This window comes from Nicotiana tomentosiformis, chromosome 9, assembly GCF_000390325.3.
Source record: "Nicotiana tomentosiformis chromosome 9, ASM39032v3, whole genome shotgun sequence".
Classification (NCBI taxonomy): Eukaryota; Viridiplantae; Streptophyta; class Magnoliopsida; order Solanales; family Solanaceae; genus Nicotiana; species Nicotiana tomentosiformis.
The window spans coordinates 48,065,624-48,092,021 of record NC_090820.1 but is presented as its reverse complement, the minus strand read 5'-3'; the positions used below and the strand labels follow the sequence as shown (position 1 = coordinate 48,092,021).

At 37.8% G+C, this 26,398-nt stretch overlaps 1 protein-coding gene across 2 annotated transcripts; it reads left to right on the top strand.

The window, feature by feature from the left end:
* Positions 1 to 5,703: 5,703 nt before the first annotated feature.
* Positions 5,704 to 17,598, top strand: LOC104100350 (homocysteine S-methyltransferase 2-like). Of its 2 annotated transcripts, XM_009607561.4 has the most exons (7): positions 5,704 to 6,009; positions 15,834 to 15,890; positions 15,995 to 16,224; positions 16,343 to 16,472; positions 16,589 to 16,792; positions 16,919 to 16,990; positions 17,198 to 17,598. In XM_009607561.4, exons 1-7 carry the CDS (start codon positions 5,842 to 5,844, stop codon positions 17,372 to 17,374), a joined length of 1,038 nt encoding a protein of 345 aa, XP_009605856.1. In that variant the 5' UTR covers positions 5,704 to 5,841; the 3' UTR covers positions 17,375 to 17,598. The 2 variants fall into 2 exon arrangements, with proteins under 2 accessions (XP_009605856.1, XP_009605857.1); XM_009607562.4 differs by lacking the exon at positions 16,919 to 16,990.
* Positions 17,599 to 26,398: the final 8,800 nt, after the last annotated feature.

Below are 26,398 nucleotides of genomic sequence, written 5' to 3'. Positions count from 1 at the left end.
GCAAAGGGAATAAGTAAAATAAAGGCTTAAGAGCAGAACAAAACAAAGAAGAGAATGAGAAAGGAAGAGATTTACCCTGAGGTGAGGCCGGCGGTGCTCTTGGAAATGGTGCTATCGTTCAGCTCCCCGAGAGTCCTATACTCAGCGTCAGAGCAGAAGGAACCAAAGGCATGAATCACATCCTTATTATCCTTTAGAAGATCATGATTCATTAGAATTGTGACGGTCCTCAATCACCCTTTTACCCTAACTTCGACCTGAGTAGTCCCACTATCAATCATCTCATTATCTTCGGGGTCAAGGTCGGAGTCGAACTCATCACCGACGAGTTCAGCTTGCCCATCGTCCTTCTCAACGGTCATCTTGTTTTTTCCCCTATCAGTAAGAGAAACCACATGAGACGATTCAGAAGATGAGACTTTCCCGTGCCTAGGATGCGCAAAACCCTCATCGGAGGCATCCACAACGTCCTCTTCCTCTTAAAGTCGCGAAAGTGCGGCAACACCAATCTCTTCTAACCTAGGCACCCCAGAGGCTGCCCTAATGCCCTCCTCGATGAATATTGTCACAATTTCCCGCACCACAATCTCACCCTCCGATAAGTTGACCATCGCGGGCACACCTGCTCTCGCATCTATGGCCTTCCTCTTACGGGGCCTCAAGTTTGCATCATGCGGAGAAACCTCCCCATCCTCGACATGGGACGGAGCCAAAGGAGGGATGGTCGCATCAGTCGAAACAGAGGCGGGGGTAGAGGAAGTGGAAACTCTTTTTCTCCTAAGGAAGGAATCAGTGCCATGTTTCTTTTTGAAATCTCCTTGACGGAACCTAGAAGAATGTAAAAAAAAAAGAAAAAAAAGATGAGCGCTATAAAATAGATGAGTACAAACACACCGCTATCATAAGGACGTCGTTACCTTTCATAGGAATGGTCGACTTGAAATTCTACCAAAAGCTCAACCAATCTCGAATCCATGCAGTGCAGGGAAAGACCTGCATGACCCAATTAGCAAGGTGCATCACCAACTGAAGAGGCCAAGTAGTAGCGGCAAAATAAGAGGAATTAGCTCACGAGCTCGATCATGACACGACGATATGAAAGGGAAGAGGTGAGTACGAATACTTACGAGTAGGGTTCCAAGCCTCAGGAAAATCTGTGATATTGGCCACGACGGACTAGGTATTGACAAAAAAGAAGTCAAGCCAGAATTGTCAACTACCTTTGTCATCCACGACTATGGACTTGCTTCCACAATGCCGAAGGTTCAACATCGTGCCCCGGTAGTAGCTAGGCATAAACAAGTGCACTAGATTTTGTACGGTGACCACGACGCCAACCAACTCAAAATATTTCGACAGCATCTTGATCATCTTGTAGACGAAGGGAGTGAGTTGAGCAGGACAAACCCGATAAAAAAAGGCAGAATTCTTCCACCAAAAAGGGAAGAGGAAATGAGTAACTAATGGTAAAAGGATAAGCAAATATAGCACAGTACCCAAGACAATGAGTATACACTTCATTGTCATTGGTGGGTACAAGCTCCACTTCATCTGGGAGGCCATACTTGGCCTTGAACTCCGCCAAGCGTTTGGCCGTCAAAGAGGATCGAAAAACCTCAACCACCGCCTCCGGTGGACGATGAAAATTTTGTTTCGCTTCAGGATTGCAAGGGACAATATCTTCCACGGAAGGAAGAACCTCCACTTCAGCGGCTCCTCATTAGCATCAGAAGGTAATTTTGACATGATTATAAAATTTGAAGAATGTTAGAGGAAAAGTGCCGAGAAAATGAGAAGAAAAGTCATAGAACAATAAGCAAGAGAAGCAAAGGAAAGCAAAGGCGATTCTTATAACATCAATGAAGGTAAAGCTCGAATAATGGTAATCACCCCCTTTATAGAGGAGAAACATCGAATCTGAAACGGCTCCTCATGATTACAACCGAAATCGAAACGACGAAACCAATAAGAAGGCCGCGCGTATACTGGCGCGACGTATCAGGAACAGGCGCCATCATGACAAATGACATTATTATGTCACATCCCATCCATGCCAGGCTTGTTCCGGAGGTCATCCGGGAAGATTAAGAGTTTGAAACATGTGACTCTCAAAGCGCCACATCGTCCGTCTTTTACGATGACCACGATCATTATTATCTACTTACCAAACACGTCCGCGCGGATGTCCTCGATAAGCGGATGGACTAACTGTATGGACGAAAAATTTCATGTCATGTATTTGAGCTGGTCAACGAATATAAAAGCCTTCGAAGGTTGCATTATATTGGCATTACGACATATCAAAAGGTCGAGGTCATATAAAGAAGGCAGATCGTCGTCGAGGTCGAGGTGACTTAATAGAAGACGAGGACGAGGATCCGTCCTCGATGTGCAGTAACGGATAGTATAACGATTTAGATTTCCTAGAGAATATCCTAGCGAATATTCTCCTATGTTGTACGATCTAAGGTTTTGAGGCCCATGTACCCTTATAAATAGGAAGAGATGTAGTTCTAGAAAAGGGGATTGAACATTTTTGTAAAGAACAACATTGACATTCTCTGAAGATTCTCACTTTATTGAATACATACAAAGTTTACCTTTACACATCTTTTTCTATCTTTCTCTCCTGATCCAAGAAGAATCAGAATATTCAAGTGCTCATCATTATCCATCACTGTCAGAAGGATCAATGGAAAATCTCACCCTTGCCGGGTGAACCTTGTTCTATTTATTATTTAAATGTCATTTATTGCTATTTTTCACATTCTTAAATCGTTATTGCTCCATCATTACTCTAACATATTATTATCTAACAACATACGTTTGGTACACATTATGTGCACACTAGATCTGTCATTTGGATATTAATATTGACTTAGATTAATTCTTTCCTCTACAAATTTAATTAATTCTATAAAAATGTAGATAAAAATTTTGGGTCATACAATGCTAAAAGGGAATTTGCAACAAAACAAAAAAATCAAAAGTTATTTGATAGCATAATATTTTCTTCCTCTCTTTGACACCTTTTCTTTTCGGGGGCTTTAATCAAATGACGTTTGAAAACTTTCTTTTTTGGTTACCAATTATTCCTAAAGGAAATGATTTTGACTACATAATGCGTGCGGTGATTTACGTAACTGCAGCTTCTTATCCCAATTAAGTTCCATAGACATATGCAGAATGCATTGGATAAAGTTTGTGGCGGACCAGAGGGGAGATCATCTTTGTTGGATTGCTTCTTATCTCTAATTGATTACTACAAGTCTACAACGACAATTCCCAAGAAAATTAGGTTTCTTTATTTGATGGTTTTGCCTTTCTTTTAGGGGAAGGGTAGGTTTTGAAAGTTATAGACAACAAAGGAATGTAGCCATGAAAAAGGCTAGGTGCATGAACAAATAAGAATATATTTCTTCAGAAGAAAGTTATTGACAGAAGGCAACAATAATACACACACACACACACATGTTTTTAAGATCTGTGTAATATACAAGCATTTAAATCTATTTAAAGGACTGTTTAACTACAACATCAAGTTGAACATCTCGAGCAAAAAGAGTAACATTTCATCGCTCTCAAACTCTCAATATACATGACAGCCTTTCTATTTTAGAGAACTTCTAAGTACTTGACATTATTTTACCGATAATATTATTTTATAAAATGTTCAGTAATTTCAAAAATTATATCTATTAATTAATTAAATTCAAGTTTTGATGTGATATTTTCTTTTCTATACTAATTACTCTTTAGTTATTAGTTTAATATGACCTCTTTTACTAATAACTGTATAATATATCTATCAAACTAATATCTTGAACACCGTTTTATTTCTTTAAATAATATCACGGGGAAAGTAAACAATCTAATGGGTTTTGATGTCACATCAAAGAGAGCTTTTTGCAACTTATTTTAATGCTAAATCAGCATTCATCTTTAGGAAATTCAATCAATTTCATCCCGTGGAAAATAAATGTACGATCAGAAAATGCTCAACATAATGATATTCTTACCATTACTGTCGTTATTAAAGAGATATATAAAAATTGTACCAAAAAGAGAAAGAAAGAATGAATGAAGAGATATACATAAAATTGATATAATCATCAATAAAAACTCAATTATTTAGTGTAATCTTAATTAATGATGTCTTTAAACTTGAAATACTAGTTTCATTGGTGACATTTGGAGATTTCGTAGAAATATTTTAAGGCAGTCCGGTGCACTAAGTTCCCAGCTTTGCACGGATCCCGAGAAGAGTCGGACCACAAGAGTTTATCGTATGCAACATTAATCCGTAAAAATATAAATACACGATATATTGTGATTCGTCGCAACTCCACCATGTACTATTTAGATTGGTGATTCAAATTTCATAAATTGTTGTCTCAATTTTTATTTTATTTTTACTTGAAAGAATAATTACAAGTATATTCTGCAATCACTCATTAAACAATTATCCATTACCAAAAACCCAGCTAAGAAAATGTTATTCTAATTCCTAACTGGTCAAACAATTGTTCATTACCCAAAATGTCTGGGGGTGATGAAATATAGAATATGCATCTTTAATACAATTGTCATTAACCAAAATTTTTGGATGATAAGATGCTGATCCTGGTAAAAAAAAAAAAAAAAGGTATTTAGAAATTCACGTGAAGCAATGTCCTCCGCCTATTATGATAATAATCCAAAAAGTTTTCAAAATTATGCTTTTATTTTTAATTGATTTTTTACCTAGAAAAGACAAGATTAGTGGATTCGTTTAAGCTAATTAAACAACATTAGCACGAAACTTTAAGTTATCTGGTTTTATTATTAGCGAAGCATAAATCATGTTATTTCTTGCTAAGACGGTGTCGAAAATAGCTAATTATGAGTTGGTTTAGAGTAAAGGTTCAAATTCCACTAAAAATATTAACATGCTTCCACTAACAATACCTTTTGTTGGTTAGACGTTTTCTTTTTCCCTCCTTCACTTAGTATTTTTTGGACAATTCAGCCCATTAGAATTTCCTTGCATGAACATAAGGGTATATCTCTTTTTAATATATTTAGGGATATAAATTGGTCATATGGGAATTTGTATTTCCAAACTTAGTTAAAAATTATGTCCCACTTTTAAGCGGAGCAAGTTCAATGTTTTTATTTATTGTTTTTGCTTTCTGTTGTTATTCTTTCTTTGTGGCAAATATAAAACAAAAAGAGTTCCTTTTAGGAAAGCAACAAGTTTGAAACTTGTACTAGTATTTAAATGGAGAGATCTATATAAGTGGTTAGAAAATCAATTACACTAGTTTAAACTGCTATTTAGAATATTGTCAGTGATGTATATATTTGCAAATATGCAAATCTATATATCCACTCGGTTACGTGTTATCAACCTTAAAACTTAGATAAAAGCTTATATTGCAGTAAAACTTAAGTTAACCCAGTTTATTATTATAACATTAATGACGTTATTGTCATTTTAAAATTATTTTTAATAATTTAATTGTCTCTTTCAGTTAAATTTATTTATTATATATATATAAAAACTATTCCCTCCATCCTATTTTAGTCGACCCAGGCCAATCAGCAGGCACATAAGGTAATAAAACTTTGTTTGTGTAGTGGATTTGATATTATACAAACTATACGGGCATTGATAATAAAGCAGAATAATATATATACAATCTTCTTGGCTCTTATAAATGTGGCAAATATTTGAGACACAAGTTTTGGTCTATTCACTGATCACCGCTTGCAACTCTGATCTCCTCATTAAGCTTACTAAGTTGACAAATCAATTTTTAGTCTATATTTTCACAGGTAAAAAGGAAGAAAAAGAATCATATGGGGTTGAAAACCGTAGAAGGGTTGGCTGATTTCCTCCGGCAGTGCGGTGGCTATGCCGTCATCGACGGTGGACTCGCGACGGAGCTGGAACGTCATGGTGCTGACTTAAATGATCCTCTTTGGAGTGCCAAATGCGTTATTAGCTCACCTCATCTTATAAGAAAGGTACGTATTTTTACCTCTATAATTTCTCTACCTCTTCTCCTCATGTATGAAACCGACAAATCGTATCAACCCGATAATTCGAGTCAAAACGAGAAAAAAAATTTGATTATGATTTGGTTTGATTGGTTTGGTGTTGGAAAAATAAAATCCGATGATATTTGGTTTGGTTTGGTTTGGTTATAACTAAAAAGTCAAATCGAAACCAAATCAACCCGACATTATATGTATAAAAGTTTTAAATATATTTAATATATAAAAATATTTATTGTAGTATAGTTTATAAATATTTCTTAAGCTTTTTCATAATTTTACCTTTTAACGTATTATTTCAAATTTGTAGTTATAATTTTTGGATGCTCCAATAAGTTTTATAGTCCATAAATGTTAGTAACTCAAATAAATCCTAAACCAAAATCAAATTAATACTAATGATAATAAAAGACATTCAATTCAATTGTACTATGAATGAAAATAGTGTTGGATATCTATTTTTTAGTTTTTCCATGGTTTAGATGAAATGCATAACTTATTTTTCTTTTAGTGTTTAGTCATGTAAATAATAGTACTTATTTTAGCAACTTATTAGTAATTTTAAATTATGTTTGTTTTCATTATGACTTATTAATAATATTTATTTTATGAGATTTTCTCATATTTATTGTTGAATATTTTAGTACAATGTCATGAATCATCTCATATTTATGTTATTTTATTAAAAACACTTTATATAGTTCTGCCTTACTAGGATTAAAGAAATATTTGGAGAACAAATTATATATTTTTTGCTATGAAGACTTTATGAAAAAACAATCAAAACAACCCGAAAACCCGAAAACCCCGAGAAAAATCCAGATTTAAAAACCTAACTTTTATTGGTTTGGTTTGGTCTTTAGATTTAATAACCCGATATATTTATTTTTGTAATTGTATGTCTATGATTATTCTTTTGTTATACGTTTTGGGAACTATTGATTTGTAAGTAACAAGATATTAAATATTTGTTTTAATTTATGTGGCATAGTTTAACAGATAACAAAATTCAAACAAGAAAGCATACCTTTGGAACGTGTGATTTTGAGATTTATATGGCTATAAAAGAGTACTATTAAGACAAATTGAAATGTTTAAAGTTAAATTATTTTTAAATATATAAATATAACATTGTGTTTAATATAGACCATAGAAAATAATACAACATATTCTTTTTTCTTTCTAAATGGTGGTATTGGGGCAATTGGTACGCACTTGAACTTTTTGGTACGCACTGATTAAATCAAGACGGGAAAAAAATTAATACTTAATATTTATATCTCTACTTATATTGTAATTATTATTTATTTGGGATAATTTTAATCGATCTCATCGATCACTGGACTACAGTCTTATATTACCTGGATATTAGTACTTGTTTGTGTCAGCAGCAGACCCAAGCGATGACTAGCGGGTTCAGTACCCACGTCACAAAAATATAATACTGTGTATATGTATAAATTATGATTAAAGTTGTGTAAATTATGCATAAATATTTTATTTGAACCCACTTTGACAATTATTATTTTACGACTAAATTTATATACTTCTAAAATTGAACTCGCTTGCACAAAATCCTGGATCCGCCACTGATTTGTGTTGTTGATATTTGGTTACAGTACCGTGGGGTTAAGGTTACGCGAGGTTTCCTTTTCTGTTATGCTATTTTTTAATCTTTAATGATTGCTTGATTTTGTTAATGACCCTTTTAATTAGTTGGTAGCAATATAATAAATATTAGTGCCGAGTAAGTACTAATTTTTTCATATCTTCTTGAGACGTTCATGCTTGTACTTAAATATTTTCTTTCTCCTCTTCTTCCTAATTTTGTTATAATCTGTTATTCATTCATTTTGACAACTTTAGCTAGTTATTTGTCAGCGTATAGTAGGCTGGATATAGTATTTGCCTATAATATTAAACTTTTCTTTTCTAAACTTGGTTACGAGGAACATGTGAGTTGTTTCTGTGTTTACTGTTTTCATTTATTCATATTTATTAGCAGGGGTATATATAGAGCGGGTTGGTTCAGGTTTTTCAATTATCAAATCAAACCAATTATCTCGAATTTTTAAATCTATAAACCAAATCAAACCAATAAAAGTCGGGTTTTTTAATCTCGGTTTTTCGATTTTTTCGGATTTTTTGGGTGTTTTCCGACAAAATCTTCATAGCATAAAATATATAATTTATGCTCTAATATTTCTTAGGTCCTAGTAGGATAAAACTATATAAGATGTTACCCAATAAAATAACACAAAATAATGTGAGATGAGTCATGATTATACTAAAATACTCAACAAATCGCGTAAAATAAATATTGCTAATTAATAAGTCATAATAAAAATAAACATAATCTAAAAGTACTAAGCCATGCTAAAATAAGTACGACTAATAAGTACTAAGTATTAATTACATGACTAAATAATATTAAAAGTAAGTTATGCGTTTTCACTATCTAAATTAATACAAAACTAAAAAAATAAATATCCAATACTATTGTCATTCATAGTATTGAATTGAATTTTTTTTGTTAGCATTAGTATTGATTTAATTTTGCTTTTGGGCTTTATTTGAGTTACTAACTTTTATGGGTTATAAAACGTATTTGATCATTCAAAGATTCTAAGTCCAAGCTTGAAACAATACATTAAAAAAGAGAACTATGAAAAAGTTTAAACAATATTTATAAATTATATTAGAATTATTTTTTTTATATCTAAAATATTTTTAAAACTTGTATACATGTAATGTCGGGTTGGTTTGGTTTCGGTTTGACTTTTTTTAGTTAAAACCAAATCAAATCAATTATGGTCGGATTTTTTTTTCTAACACCAAACCAAGCAAACCAAACCATAATCGGGTTTTTTTTCTCGATTTGACTCGAATTATCGATTTGGTACGATTTGTCGATTTCTTTTGTACACCCCTATTTATTAGTTTATATATGTGGAACATGTGAGTTGTTCTATCTGGATAATTGATTAGTGTCTTATGATGTTCGATTGCATCAGACTTGGGAATTCTGCAATATTATGATGTTCGATTGCATCAGACTTTGGAATTCTGCAATAGATTTTTTTGTTTTATTATCTCCTTTATAGCAACGTGGTGGATCTTATTTTGGACACCTCATACGTATTTTATAGAGATGATTGTGATGACTCGCCATATCATCATGTCATATAAGCGTCATTTGGCATATATTAATGTTATGTGGGAGCTTACATAGGAGGACTACTTGCATTTGTGAGAAGATTCTAGAGAAGTATGGACATTTCCTTTGGAAGATCCTAGATGTTTATGGATTTGCTAGGAAAGTTCTTGGAATCTTCTAGGCTTGTAGAGAATTCTAGAGAAAGCCCTTATCTTGTAAATATTAAGGACTTGTGTAACAATTAATATTTACACACTAGCCCCTAAGAGACTAGTATATAAAGGAGGCCATTCATTTGTAATTCATCAAGCAAACAATTCAAGTTCTCTCTAATACAAAGCTTCCTTTAACAATTATCTTGTATTTTTTCTACCATTCTCTTAGCGATCTTTAGTGTAGTAAGGCTGAGTTGACATAGCAAGAACGTGAGCAATTGTCAAGTGCCGCACGTGTACTTAGTTAACGACTAAGGACGTGACAACGTGGTATCAGAGCAAAGGTTGCAACTAAGGGAATGGCGAACGACGGAGAAATTAACGTTGCCAACACCCAAGCCAACGTCATCCAGGATGCTGCTGGCAAGAGCGACCGTAACAAAAAGAGAAATGCCACCAACAAGGGCCAGGAGGTGCCACCCGAGGTTGTGTCAAACAAAGGGCTTACATCCCAAGAACCATCTTCCATTGAGGTGAGCGAGGATGAAGTGGAGGTCCTGCCCGAGGACGTCTCGCTCGGTAAAGAGTGGGTGATGAAGATGAACGCGGGGATGGACGCCGTGGAGATCTTTGGTCAACGCTTGGGGAAGGTGGAAGGAACCATTAGCGTTCTTGAGGGGCACACTCTTGAAGAGATTGAGAGCATCCGAAATGACTTGGAGGGACGTACACAGACCGAGATGGAACTAAGGCAAACTATCACTGCCTTAGAGTGCAGACTCATGGAGGCTTTGAGTACTATCGATGCTATGAAGGCAAACATAGAGTCACTCGAGGAGCATGTTACTGTTGGCGTAACCGAGGCAGCCAGCAATGTTGTGGTGACGAGGGAGGCCAAGATCGAGGCTCCCAAACCCCCGGTGTTCAAAGGTGTTCGTGATGCGCAAGAAGTGGAAAACTTCCTTTGGCACCTGGAGAACTACTTCAAACACGACAAAGTGAAGGACGACGAGGCCATGATCAACATTGCGGTGTTGTACCTCTCAGAGACTGCCATGCTATGGTGGAGAAGGAATATGGCCGGCGTGGATAAAGGTATATGTACTATTAGCACGTGGGATCAGTTCAAAGCCGAGTTCAAGCGACAGTTCTTTCCAAACAATGTCTTGTACGAGGTAAAGCGCAAACTTAGGGAGTTGAAGCAAACATGGAGCATACGTGTCTATGTCAAGGAGTTCACTACCCTTATGCTTCAGATCCCCAACCTGACCAATGATGACTTGTTGTTCCACTTCATGGATGAGTTGCAAAATTGGGCTAAGCAGGAGTTACAACGCCGGCAAGTCGCAAATATAGACCAAGCCATAGTGGAGGCCGAATCATTGATGGATTTCAGGCATGACAAACACGACAAAGGGAAAGTCAAAGAATCAAAGTTTAACAATGTCAAAGGTGGGGGAGACTGTGGAAATGGCAATGAGATATAACAACAATACTACAAGACTCAAGATTCCAAAAAGCTGAGTGGCCGTTAGGGCTACGCCGAGAAGAAGGCGCAGGCCGAGAAGAAGGGATGTTACATATGTAGAGGGCCGCACAGCTTCAGGAATTGTCCCGACCTAAAGAGTCTTAGTGCCATGGTCCGTGAATGGAAGGAGCAGCCGCAAGGAGAGAGTTCGGGAATCGTACAGTTAGGTATGATCGGATTATGCGGTGCTGTCACAAAGCAAACTATCCAACCTACCGAGAATGGAAACCAGTACGTGAATCTCACCATCAACAACAAGCATGCTCGTGCAATGGTGGATACTGGAGCAACTCATAATTTCGTGACTGAGGCTGCCGCAAAAAGACTAGAATTGAAGCTTGCTCCAACCAACTCCCGTGTCAAGACCGTGAATGCCGAGATACAAAATGCTCGTGGGGTAGCTAATGGAGTTGGTGTCAAATTGGTAACTTGGAAAGGTATGACAAACTTTACTGTAACCGCTATGGATATCTTTGACATCATATTGGGACAAGAGTTCTTTAGACATTGTCATACTTTGATCGATCCCTACCTCCAACATCTCTTTGTTATGGAGCGAGAAGCATCTTGCATGGTACCTACAGTGTCTATGCCACACGAACAGAGCCAAACACAACTCTCAGCTATGCAGGTTGTCAATGGTATCAAGAAGGAGGAGCCGACGTTCGTGTAAACCATCGCAAGTCTGGAGGAAGACAAGAGTTTTCAAGAGACACTACCACCTTGCATAGAGAAGTTGCTTGAGGAAAACAAAGATGTCATGCCCGAGGAGTTGCCTAAGCACTTGCCGCTTAGGCGAGAGGTGGATCACAAGATTGAGTTGGAGCCAGGGGCTAAGCCACCCGCATTTGCCCCATATCGTATGGCACCGCCCGAGCTAGAGGAGCTTAGGAAAAAATTGAAAGAGATGCTAGATGCTGGTCACATTCGCCCATCAAAGGCACCTTTCGGCGCACCAGTATTGTTCCAGAAGAAGAAGGATGGATCACTATGCTTGTGCATAGACTACCGAGCACTTAATAAGGTCACAGTGAAGAATAAGTATCCAATCCCGCTCATTGATGACTTATTCGATAGACTTGGGCAAGCCAAGTATTTTACCAAGGTGGATCTTCGCAAGGGCTACTACCAGGTTCGCATTGCAGAGGGGGATGAGCCAAAGACAACATGTATGACGAGATATGGAGCCTTTGAGTGGTTGGTGATGCCTTTCGGCTTAACCAATGCACCTACCATATTTTTCACCCTTATGAATAAGATTTTCCATCCATATCTTGATCAGTTCGTGGTAGTCTACCTAGACGACATAATCATCTACAACAACACCTTGGAAGAGCATATGAAGCACTTAAGGAAGGTTTTCCAAGTCTTGCGGGAGAACGGGCTATACATCAAGAGGGATAAATGCGAGTTTGCACAATCAAAGGTGCACTTCTTAGGCCATGTTATTAGCAATGGCGAGCTACGCATGGACGAGGCTAAGGTACGTGCTATCCAGGAGTGAGAGGCACCTATAAAGGTAACTGAGTTGAGATCCTTCCTTGGCCTTGTTAACTACTATCGTCGGTTCATGTGTGGCTATTCAGCAAAGGCCGCACCATTGACTGAGTTGCTAAAGAAGAACAAGCCATGGGTTATGACAGAGCATTGTCAAAGGGCGTTTGAAGACCTCAAGGCAACTGTAACAGAGGAGCCAGTCTTGGCATTACCCGACTTTTCCAAGACATTTGAGGTTCATACAGATGCCTCAGATTTTGCCATTGGGGGTGTCTTGATGCAGGATAAGCATCCCATAGCATTTGAGAGTCGCAAGTTAAATGAGACGGAGTGGTGTTACACAGTGCAAGAGAAGGAGATGACTGCTATTGTGCATTGCCTTCGTACATGGCGACATTATTTTCTTGGGTCGAGGTTCGTGGTCAAGACCGACAATGTAGCTACTAGCTACTTTCAGACACAGAAGAAGCTCACCCCAAAACATGCTTGGTGGCAGGATTTCTTGGCCGAATTTGATTATGTGCTGGAGCATAAGCCGGGCAAAGGTAACGTTGTAGCCGATGCCTTGAGCCGGAAAGCCAAGCTTGTTGCAATCACTTCAACAATATGGGACATTCATGAGGCTATAAAAGAAGGAATTCAACACGATCCAGCAGCCAAACAACTTATCGAGTTAACCAACCAGGGCAATACGAGACATTTTTGGGTCGAAGACGGCCTACTACTTACCACAGGTCAGCGGGTCTACGTACCTAAGTTTGGAGACATTAGACGGCGGATTATAAGGGAGAGTCATGACACAATGTGGGTTGGTCATCCAGGCCAACGTCGCACTAAGGCCTTAGTTGAGTCAGTCTACTATTGGCCATGCATGCGAGATGACATAGAGTGTTATGGGCAGACTTGTCTTGTCTGGCAACAGGACAAGGTTGAGCAACAAAAACCCGGAGGACGTTTGGAGCCACTACCAGTTACAGAGCGTCCATGAGAGAGCGTGACTATTGACTTTATCACTTGCCTACCGAAGTCTGACGGTTATGGTACTATTATGGTGGTCGTGGATAGATTTTTCAAATATGCCACCTTCATGCCTGCCACACCAGGTTGCACTGCCAAGGAAGCCGCCAAGCTATTCTTTAAGAATGTGGTGCAGTATTGGGGCTTACCAAGGCATATTATCAGTGATCGAGACCCCCATTTTACTGGAAACTTTTGGAGAGAATTATTCGACATACTTGGCACGAAACTGCACTTTTCCACTAGTTTCCACCCATAGACATATGGACAAACGAAACGGGCCAATGCCTTACTAGAATTCTACTTGAGGCATTATGTAAGCGCACATCAGAAAGATTGGTCAAGGCTCCTAGACATCGCCTAATTCTCTTATAACTTGCAGCGGAGTGAGTCCACGGGGCGGACACCATTTGAGTTAGCCACAGGCTAACAACTACAAACTCCACATTCATTACCAGCCGCGTTCGAGGGAAAAAGTTTGGGGGCTTATCATATGGCCAAAGGATGGGAGGAGCAGCTTGACACTGCTAAGTCCTACTTGGATAAGGCAACTAAGAAGATGAAGAAGTTTCCAGATCGTAAGCGGCGTCCCACAGACTATAGAGTTGGGGACATGGTCATGGTGAAGTTTAATCCAAGACAGTTTAAGGCACTACGGGGCATGCATCAAAATCTGATTCGCAAGTATGAGGGGCCATTTAAGATAGTCGCCAAGGTAGGCAAGATCTCATACAAGCTTGACATGCCAACATATCTTAAGATCTACCTTGTCTTCCATGCCAGCATGCTTAAGCCGTATCATGAAGACAAGGATGATCCAAGTAGGGGCCAATCAAGTCGATCGCCTATTACTATCACCGCCTCGCATGACCGGGAGATTGAGGCTATTATTGATTACTAGGCCAGGCGAAAACAAGGGAAACTATCCACCGCAATGTTCCTCGTCCATTGGAAGGGGCAATCACCGAAGGAGGCCACATGGGAACGTTATGAAGATTTATGGCAATTCAAAGATAAGATCTGAGAGTTTATGCAGCAACATCCGCGGTCGTCGTAACATTAGGTGGGGGGGAGTGTGATAACTCGACATGTCATCATGCCACATAAGCGCCATTTGGAATATATTAATGCCATGTGGGAGCTTACATATGAGGAATGCTTGCATTTGTGAGAGGATTCTAGAGAAGTATGGACATTTCCTTTGGAAGATCTTAGGTGTTTATGGATTTACTAGGAAAGTCCTTGGAATCTTCTAGGCGTGTAGAGAATTCTAGAGAAAGCCCTTATCTTGTAAATATTAAGGACTTGTGTAACAATTAATATTTACACACTAGCCCCTAAGAGACTAGTATATAAAGGTGGCCATTCATTTGTAATTCATCAAGCAAATAATTCAAGTTCTCTCTAATACAAAGCTTCCTTTAACAATTCTCTTGTGTTCTTTCTACCATTCTCTTAGCGATCTTGAGTGTAGTAAGGCTGACTTGGCATAGCAAGAACGTGAGCAAATTGTCAAGTGTCACACGTGTACTTAGTTAACGACTAAGGACGTGACATGATGCTGACACATCTACTCTGCATACTTAATAGTAATATGTTATACATATGGATGATGAGAAGAATGTCACCAAATTATTTGTTTTTGTATTTGTAGAATAAATATTACAGAGTCATGTGGGCCAGTCCAATGACCATGACCAAGAATCGGGGCAAGTGCACAGATAGCCATTCTTGGGAATACTATTTAGAGATTAGCTACTACTTATTTTGTTCTGAAATTTTAAACTAAAAATCTTAACTTCAGGATAATTAAGGACATTTTTGTCCCAAAAAAATTGAACTAGAAAATTAATTTCAGGACGCACTGGCTAATTCCTAAATAGCAGCCCTTTAGAGTGGCTACCTGGTGTCATTTCTACCAAAGAATCTTACATTTGCTTGTTACAAGTGCCATATTAGCAAATTTGTATAAACTGAGGGGGGAATGCAATTTAGTTCTCCTAAAAATTGGTGTTATTCTCACTAAAATTATCATAATTTGTTTTAAGATCTATTCTTAGGTGATAGAAAGTACTGAAATGAACATGTAGTAATTTTGATGTGTTTTCCAAATAGTAAAGTTACCATTGAGCCTTAGACATTAATGAATTTAAGTTATATGTATGATAGTGTAAAGAATTTGTATACTATCAGTACTGTGTAATTAATTATTCCCGGTTATTGCTCTTGTTTTACATTACCATATTAGACGTGCTATGTACGAATACTTTATCTGTTGTTGTAGGTTAACTTAACTTGATGGTGTAAAAAATCTATAACTGCGAGCGCATAAAACTTAATTTGTCAAGATTGGCTTCATTTTATCCAATTGCAATCGCGTGTTATAATTGACACAAATGGAAACAAAAATCTATTCTTATTGTTTTGTTTTATGTAAAAGGTGCACCTAGATTACCTGGAAGCTGGTGCAAACATTATAATATCTGCATCTTATCAGGTTGTAATCCGATCTTATGTTTTTCTTTTCTTTTCTTTATATCGCGTTAGTTGTTTGATTACTTGCATTAAAACAAAATCTGAAGTACCTTTTGCATGAGACAGGCTACTCTTCAGGGATTTGAAGCAAAGGGCATATCAAAGGAAGAAGGTGAAGCATTACTTAAGAGAAGCGTGGAGATAGCATGTGAAGCACGAAACATATATAATGACAGAGCTGCGAAAAGTTCTTGGGATGATTTAGATAATGGAAGTAATTTGAAGCGCAAGCCAATCTTGGTTGCAGCATCCGTGGGAAGCTATGGAGCTTATTTGGCTGATGGTTCTGAATATAGGTAAGTTAATGTTTAACGACTTAGCAAAACGATCGAGGTATATTATATTTTGAGCACCTAAGTTAAGATATGGTTGATTACTAGTAGTAGAAATTGATTACTCATCTTTCATTTGTAGTGGAATTTATGGTGATGCAATCATGGTGAAAACTCTTAAAGATTTTCATCGAAGGAGAGTTCAGGTTCTTGCTAATTCAGGTGCTGATTTGATTGCATTCGAGACAACTCCGAACAAAATAGAAGCTGAGGTATTTAATTTCTTGATCTTTTATGATATCCAATATATTCTTTCTATCTTCCGTCGATCTTAAATCGGGACAGTAGTAGTGATCATATGATATGCCTCCATTTTTATTGCATATAGGCTTATGCTGAGCTTCTTGAGGAAGAGGTCATAAATATTCCAGCCTGGTTTTCCTTCAGTTCTAAAGATGGCACCAATGTAGTTAGTGGAGATTCTGTGGTAGAATGTGCTTCGATCGCTGATTCGTGTAAGCAAGTTGTTGGAATTGGAATCAATTGTACCCCTCCTAGATATATTCAAGGGCTAATCCAATCGATCCGAAAGGTATATGACTTATTTGGTTATTTCCATATGAAACTAATTCATATTTATACATAATGCCTCATCATATAGTAAAATTTAACTTTAAACTCTTGAGACTTTAATGTTTCAATGGAAAACGATATGCAGGTAACAAGTAAACCAATACTTGTATATCCTAACAGTGGTGAGACTTATGATGGTGAAAGGAAAGAATGGGTGGTAAGTTAATGCATTATTCTATTACTACTGTCCAAAATTATAGTTGTTTCAGATGCCAAAGGCTTTTCACTAGTTGTAACGAATGAATGTAAAGACTTTAGAAACACACATTTCTGTAGCATATATCATATCATATGTATAGATAGGCGGCAATCCTATTCTTTTGGCTTGAGACATATGATAAACGACTATCATTTATTGTTGTAGGCTACAACGGGCGTTATAGAGGAAGATTTCGTGTCATACGTAGACAAGTGGTGTGACGCTGGAGCTTCTCTAGTCGGAGGTTGCTGCAGGACCACCCCAAATACCATTAGGGCTATTTCCAAGCTTCTTTCCAGCAAGCAGGTCTCACAAGGGCTAGCTAATATATATGTTGACTGATGGATCACTGAAATGCAAAGGCTAATGTATTAACTGCTCCAAGTTTTGTGTATTCGAATAAAAATAGAACAATAATAATACTTTATATAGTGTCTACCTTTGTTTTAGATGTACATCACAACCTCTGTGGACGATAAAGCCAATCAGTCTAATGCTTTAATTAAAAATGGTTAGGAATCAATTGTATGAATATTCTCTTTTGTATATCCATGTTGCTCTCTTCAGGCTTGTGACTTAAGCATATTTACTCTAATCATATCACATCTTTTATGCTTGCAAAACTTGAGCACACCAAGTATATATCAATCTCCAACATGAACCAACTTAGAGGAACTGTTTATAAGCACACATAAACTTTAATATCTAAGGGTATACCGAATATCTACACAACGCAGTACAGAGAAACTCTAAAAAAATCAAGTGAAAAAAGTTACAACTTCCATGCTAGATTTCAATGCACTTTACATGTCATTTGATGCAACGGGAGAAAAAGAAAAAAAATCTAACAACTTTTCTAAGGACTGGAAAAAAAATATTTCCAAAGTTACAAGTAAATCCACGGACTGGAACTAAAAAATTCTAATCCACTGAGACTCTGATGCAATAAATTAAGGTGCATTTGGCTTTATGCCCTATTGGTTTAAAGTTCACTGAAGACTTAGGCCAGACCGGCTTGTTGGCTAGATTCAAGTGAAAATCTTATATGATATTTTTAACAAACCTCACCTTTAAATTCTCCTTACCAATTTCCACTCGTTAGTTGGGGATGTGTCTTTTTCCATTTTCAGATTGTTAGCACTTAAGTGCACCTGGAGATATTTTTCGTGAAAGTATATTATTCGCATAACTAATCTTGTTTACGGGTTTTGTAATTCATGACGTCATTGTTAGGATTTTGCCCTGAATTTCTAACCTATTAGGATTCTCTTTCTTGAAGAGGAAAAAGACTCCTAAAAGAAATGAATCTCCTTCACATGCCTTACCATTTTCTTGGATGTAAAGTTTTGTTCTTGACGAGCGCAATACACAACACAAAATTGATATTGCTCGCTAGCCAAAGATAGTATAGTATGATTATTGTCTCCACAGAGATTGGATTTAAACAATGCTCTAGTAATTCCTGGTTTAACTGCTATTCAGGATGATCAAAACTTGATTAGAATGATTACGAACTACGATTAACTACTAAAGTAAAGTAATTGATAATTGACTGCAACAAACTAGAGATTAGCAAAGTTGGTTTCTTATCAATATGAGAAATAAGGGTTTTGACATGATAAGTGTAAGGTTGTTAATCTGGATATGACACTGTTATATTTCACTCTTGAGGTTCCATCGATTCTCACGAATTTAATAGGTGATTAACTTATACTTCGGATTCAGACTCCTCTCTCGATTAAATCTAAATCTTTCAAATAAACTAATGTGAAGTACGGTGAAACTTGCAAGCATCTATTAGTAGGAATGATCTAAGAAAAACTTCTCACGAATATTTCTCAATCTTAATTTAAACGATAATTCAAAAAGCTCTCTCAATTACTTCAAAGAATTACCAAAATAAACTACGGCATACACTGCAATGATATTCAATAAGATGTTTCTCTTTCGATTAAACACTATAAAGAATAAAATCACAACTCTATTAAAGCTCCTCCAATAAATTCAAGTAATTATACAGTAATCAAATCCATAAACAACAACTAAATCACCAAATCATGTCAAACCCTAAGGTAAACTACTCCATAGATATGGAGAAAGTCATTACAAATAAGTTTAAGAACATAGAAAACATTAATCCAACGTTACAATCCAAATTCGCTTTTTCAATTGATGGAAGGATGATGAAATTATGTGTCTTGAAGCCTCCAATGCTCTCCAATAGTTCCCTAGGTCAAAGTCCTCTAAAAATTGTGTTTTTGGTATATTTATACCATATAGAAACGGGCCCGGATGAAACTACCCTTTCCAAGCCGAAGTGGGACACTTGGACTGCAGAAATACACTAGCGCGACACCCCATGCGCCACATTAGTGAGGATCTTTAGAGAGTTGATTCTTTTCACTTTGCAGGAATTTTGCACTAGCGCTATTAGCCCCGCGGCGCGATAGTGCAATTTTCTCAGAGTAATTTTTGTTTTCTTACTTTTTGATATCCAAACTTGGTCCTCGACCCCCAAACGTGATCCCGACTTAATTTCTTGGGTTTTTACTCAGACTTCAAAGCTTCACATTGTTCGATTTAGTTCCAAATTATCTTTTTAACTTGGAATCACTTCTTGCAAGGCATAAAACATATAATAAGTGCAATACACTAACATTTAATCTCAAACACAAGTAAAATACAGTAATTGGAGTGCAAATTATGACTAAAACATGCGTTTCTAGCCTACCATCAACACCCGACACTTAAACCATTGCTCGTCCTCGAGCAATCAAACTGCACTTCACATAGAGACGGCCTTCTTATCTGGTAACTTCCCTAACGCATTATGCCATGAATATTTAAAGAAGACTAAGCACCATATCACAACATCCTAACCTCAAGATTCGACTCAAGAGCACCACACATTTTTCACAACCTGCTCACTTACTCCAACACAGAGGTCAAAGATTTCATCTCACCTTCGCAAATCATGTGCCCTCATACCAGAGATAGAGAATAGTTCCACACATAATACAATTCAAGAATAAATAAGAACTCAAGATAGCAAGAATTCACTCACTCTCAGAATTAAAATTTATGTGCCACAGAAGACGTACCATAGGTTTGCCCGTAGTGTAGTACTCTACTAATTGAGCTCATTCAGTCAAGGATCAAGTAGGACTTAAGTTGGTTGTAATGTAGGCTGCGGGACAGGTAGCATAGATTTGGATATAGTGGCTACACCTCCCTAAGCACTTTAATACAAATACATTAACAATTCAAACCCTATACTTGTGTTTAACCAAACCCCAACCTTCATATATAATAACGTCAAGCTCCCAATATCTTTAAGCACAAACAAGATGAGAACTACCACTAGCATGTAATCTATTTTTTTTCTTTTCTAAGTTCTGATTTCTTTTCTTTTCAAGCAAACTCACTTATTTTTTTCAATTCTCTACACGTAGATCTCACCATTTTTCAAATAGTGCACCTTTTTCCTTTTCCTATGGTTCCACTCAAAAATCCGACCATACCTCACTTAGGTTTTACAAGCTCATAACAAAATCAAGTGCTCAACAGAGGTAAAAGGTTCAAACAGATAGACAATTCAATCAAAAAGGTCAAGCTTGTAGTGTGGTTTCCAAAGAAATAGGATTACAGGCTCAGTGGGGCTAACTAAGATACACATTCATTAGGTGGGTAAAAGCATATATGTGGCTCAATAAATAAATACCTATATCACTTTCTAGACTGAACAAGACTACTATTTCGCTTTACAAACACACGGGGCAAGTTCTAGACATCAATCGACATACATAGAATATCATAAAAACCTCACACACATATTGACACATAACTCACTTAGGACCAGATCTATACCGACTCTCTAGTCAAAGCAGTTAAACAGAATCACAATCAAATAAGTTAAGGTACCTATCCATGAGTCAAGAACTGAGCCTAGGCATCACAACCAAGGCACTAACTACTCTCAAGGCACAACAACGTCAAGAAAAGTCATCTCCATTTAATACATAGCACAAGACTTCACTATTCCTAACAAAAAAATCTTACTACGCCCAGTTTAAGAAAAACCCTTGGAAAAGAATCACGACACAAATAAAAACCAAGGGGGAATTGTTATACTACCTAAGAAAAACAAAATATTTTTTCTTCGACTTTGATCCCTCAAGAAGACAGTCGAAGAAATTCATCGTCGGGAAAAGTCATTTTTTTTAATAAAACAAAAACGAAAACAAACACACATATTTACATCATCCCCCACCCCACACTTTAAATTGTGGCATGTCTCCATGACACACAAATTAAAAGCAAGAGGTAAAGAAAATTCCCCTGAATTATTTTCGTTTCCGCGAACTTATGAACTCCACCCCTAATTCTGAATTCATTCCTCGTTTTCGCTCCTTGGGATTCTTTATGGAGCTTATCAGGCCAAAGTCCTCTAAGGATATCTGCAAGCCCTGCTCTTTTCTTTCTTTCTTGGCCTCATTTTGAGCGATGAATTGTTATTGTAAGGTCATCCTCAACTTGTTTCTGCATTCTTTCACATGATCAATCCATGCATATTCATGTAGATCCCCAAAAATAAAATCCACATGATCAAGGTTAGAATAAGAAAACAAAGAAGAAAGGTCATGTGAATATTCCAGTGGTATGTCCAAGACCATTTGTTCCTCATTCTCTTCTACTAAAGACTGTAAATGTGGGAAGGTGGATGAGGGTTTGAACTCTTCTTTTATTGCTTCACAATCAACCAACGCCTCAATTTCAATCATCTCAGTTGAATCAGAGTCTTCTTGTAGAGTGAAAAACTCTCTCTGTAGATGTTCATCCTCTCGGGTAGGCTCATTCTCACAGGTTATCTCTTTCAACGAGCTTCCTGAATGTATGTTTACTAATTGACTCACTTGCGTTGTTAGGTTCTTAATGGCTTCATCATTTTATATAAATCTTTCTTCAACATTATTCATGAACTTATACATAAGCTCTTCTAAACTACCATTCTCCTCTTGAGGTGGTTGTCTCACTTTGCTTTCATTCCAGTCATAATAAGGGTATTCATTCCATCCATAGTTAAAATTGTGCCCATATGAACCCTCATACCTGTACGGTTTAGAAATAGAGTGAGACTCTTCAAAATATGAATCATAAGAAGAATACTTACCTGCTTGACAATCAACCCATAGATGATTTCCACTACATTTAAAACAAATAGCAGGTTTATGATAATGTTCAGCTGCTAACTCTTCAACTGTTTTCTTAGGTTGGTTGTGCTCCATCTTCAAAGCATTCATACTTCAATATCAGGAATATTTTCTTCATGTTTTCTCCCTAGCACTTGTCAGGTACTACAAAACAAATCTTGAAGACAAGTTAACTAAACAAATATATATATAAAAAAGAAAACAAAAAGCTAATTCCTAAATTCGCACCAAAAATTAGTTTGAATACTATTGATTGCCAATCCCCGGCAACAGCGCCAAAATTTGACGAGCGCAAAACACAACACAAAATTGATGCTCGCTAGCCAAAGATAGTATAGTATGATTATCATCTCCATAAGGATTGGATTTAAACAATGATCTAGTAATTCCCGGTTTAACTGCTATTCAGGATGATCACAACTTGATTGGAATGATTACTGTCATGACCCAAATTCGTAATAGGTCGCAACTGCACTTAACGCCGCCGTTAGGCAAGCCCACAAGTGAAATTCTATTTATTTACCCTTTTTAAATATTTTTAGAATGGAAGTCTTCCTTTTTAAAGAACAGTTTAAACTAGACTTCATGCAACTGTAACAACTCTTTGAAACAAAATACCATCATAATAAGAACATCCATAGTGGTGAAACAAATGATAAATACAGCAGTACATAAATGCTAAAGATCCCCCAAAACGCGGCATCACAAGTGCATGAGCATCTATAAGTAATAGAAAGAATAGTAAATAAGGTAGAGGGAGACTCCAATGTTGCAGATCGTAGCAAGGCAAGAACTCACCACTAAGTCTCCGGAATGATCGTCTACGCGCCCGTGTGACCACTGGTAGTTCTTGTGTCAGTACCTGCACATTAGTGCAGAAGTGTAGCGTGAGTACGAAAAGCAACGCGTACCTAGTAAGTATCTTGTCTAACCTTGAAAAAGTACTGACGAGGGGTCGACTTGACACTTACTAGAGGTTAAATAATAATAATAATAATATAAGTACATAAAGTATACATGGCGAGTATACAACAAGTATCAATGAAGCAAATAAGAGCAACTAAAATAAATAAAACCAGCACTCTGTATCATATTACCAACATATCATAACTGACTGTGAAGGTGCTAACTCAATTATACCCAAACCGAAACCCATTTCAATTATTAAGCACGAAGTTGCCGAGGTGAACGACCAGATCCCATAAGAATAGTGGTACTCAGTACTACCGAGGCGAACGACCCGATCCCATAAGAATAGTGTTATCATAATGCCGAGGCAAACGACCCAATCCCATAAGCATGGTGTTATCATACTGCTGAGGCGAACGGCCCAATCCCATAAGAGTAGTATTAGGTATTCCCCATTTTTTTGAAATAAGAAGCTAAGTCAATAATTCCAATTCAAATCCCCAGTCTAAGCTCTAATCAAGACAATTAATACGCATGATAGGCATATACAATACAATTAAAAGCATGATGTGAATCTAAGTCTACCCGGGCATATCATGAAATATAACTACGTACGAACTCTTGTCACCTCGTGGGTACGTTGCTCGCCACACAAGTAGCATACAACAACAATACTCCTAAGGGGATAAGTTCCCTATTACAAGGTTAGACAAGAGACTTACCTCGATCCCAAGTCCTCAATATGGGTTTCCAACCTCACTAGAACCCTTCAAACGATGCTGAGGACTCCAAAACTAATCAAAAGTCATATAAACTAGTAAATATATGCTCAAAAGTTCATATTGTAGCTTTTATACTACCCAACTCAATTTGGAAGATTAATTAAATCCACCCCCGGCCCACGTGCCCGGATTCCCAAAATTTTCGAGTATAATTGTTACCCATGAACTCCCGAACTCAAATATATAATTTGCTCCCATTCCCACCACCAAATTCGTGATCAAATCCCAAATTTATCAAAACCCTAGGTTCTTCACAAATCCCACAAGTTTCATACATTTTTCATGTTCAATCTACTTAAAATTCGTGTATTTAACTTGAAAGTGGGTGGAGTTTACTTGCCTTGTATTGTAGATGAGAATCCCCCTCTAAAGTGCTCTCAAAATCTCCCAAGACCAAATGAAAATTTGGGGGAAAATGGCCTAAGTCTCGGATTAAAAACCATCACTGCCCAATGACTTCCACACCTGCGACCACTTGATCGCATCTACGGAACTGCAGGTGCAGTCAAAAGGTCGCAAATGTGATCCCCTACTGCCACCAGCTTCCTCGCTTCTACGGACGGGGAGCCACTCCTGCGGGTATGCTTCTGCGAACTTCTTCCACTTTTGCTGATTCTCTTATGAGGTTTCCTTCCGCTTCTGCGACCCACAGCCAGCCAACCCAAGTCCGCATTTGCGGAGCCTCGATCGCTTCTGCAGGCGCAAATGAGGAAAAATCCTCGCACCTACGACCACCCAGCTTCATCCTCAAGTCCGCTTCTGCGACCACTGGGTCGCTTTTGCTAGCTCGCACCTGGGGCCCTTTCCACGCAGGTGTGATTGCACCTGATCTGAAGCAAGCAGCAGTCCCCCATGCCCAAAACCAAGTCTGATTCCAATCTGATTCGCCCCCCGGACCTTATCTAATTATACTAACGCATCCCACAACATAATACGGACTTGCTTTCGTGATCGAAACACCAAAATAACATCAAATCCCACGAATTGGACGCCCAAAACGCATGAATACAACATGAAACTCAAAACTTCTAAAAACACATCCGCGCGTCCGATTCCTATCAAAGCAACTCGGAATGACGCCAAATTTTGCATGCAAGTCATAAATCACCATACAAAACTATTCCTAGGCTCGAAATCCCAAACGGATCTTGATAACACCAAAGTCTACTCCAAACCAAACTTAAAGAACTTGAAAAACCTTCAATGCACTAACTTCCAATATTAAGCGTTGAAACACTCCCGGGTCATCCGAAACCCAATCCGAACACACGCCCAAGTCCAAAATCATCATACGAACCTATTGGGACCATCAAATCCTGGTTCCGAGGTCATCTACTCAAAATGTTGACTCAAGTCAAACTTAACCATTATAGGTCACTATTAAGGTACTAAGTGCTCCGATTTCAACCCAAACCCTTCAAAACCTAAACCAACCATCCCCGCAGGTCATAAAATAGTAAAAGCACATAAGAGGAGTCTTAATTAGGGAAAAGGGATCTAGAAAGCAAAATGACCGGTCGGGTCATTACATTCTCCACCTCTTAAACAAACCTTTGTCCTCGAATGGGTCTAGAATCATACCTTGAGTGCTGAAAAGGTGCGGATATCTGCTTCTCATGTCCTCATAGGCCTCCCAAGTCGCTTCCTTGATTGGTTGACCTCTCCACTGGACCTTCACCGCAGCAATCTTCTTGGACCTCAACTGGAAAACCTGTCTATCAACAATGGCAACTGGCTCCTCTTCATAACCTAAACACTCATCTAGCTGAACCGTGTTGTAATCTAGCACGTGCGACCTATCGGCATGATACCTACGGACATAGATACATGGAAGACCGGATGAAATACCGATAGACTAGGAGGCAAAGAAAGCTCATAAGAAACCTCCCCAACTTGTCTCAATACCTCAAATGGGCCAATAAACCTTGGGCTCAACTTGCCCTATTCCTGAACCTCATGATTCCCTTCATCGATGAGACTTTCAAGAGAACCTTCTCGCCCACCTTAAATGACATAAATCACGCGCCTTCTAATCCGCATAACTCTTCTATCTGGACTGTGCCATACAAAATCGCTCATAAATTAACTTTACCTTTTCCAAGGCATCCTTCACTAAATCAGTGCCATATAACCTAGCCTCGCCGGGCTCAAACCATCCAATGGGCGAACGAAATCGCCGACCATATAAAGCCTCGAATGGAGCCATCTCAATGCTGGACTGATAACTGTTGTTGTAAGAAAACTCAGCCAAGGCCAAGAATTTATCCCACTAATCTCCGAAGTCAATGACACATGCTCAGAGCATATCCTCCAGAATCTGAACTATCCACTCTGACTTCCCGTCGGTTTGTAGATGAAAGGCTGTGCTGAGCTCTACTCAGGTACCCAACTCGTTCTGAACTGCTCTCCAAAAATGTGAAGTGAATCGGAGGCCTCTATCTGATATGATGGAAACCGGCACACCG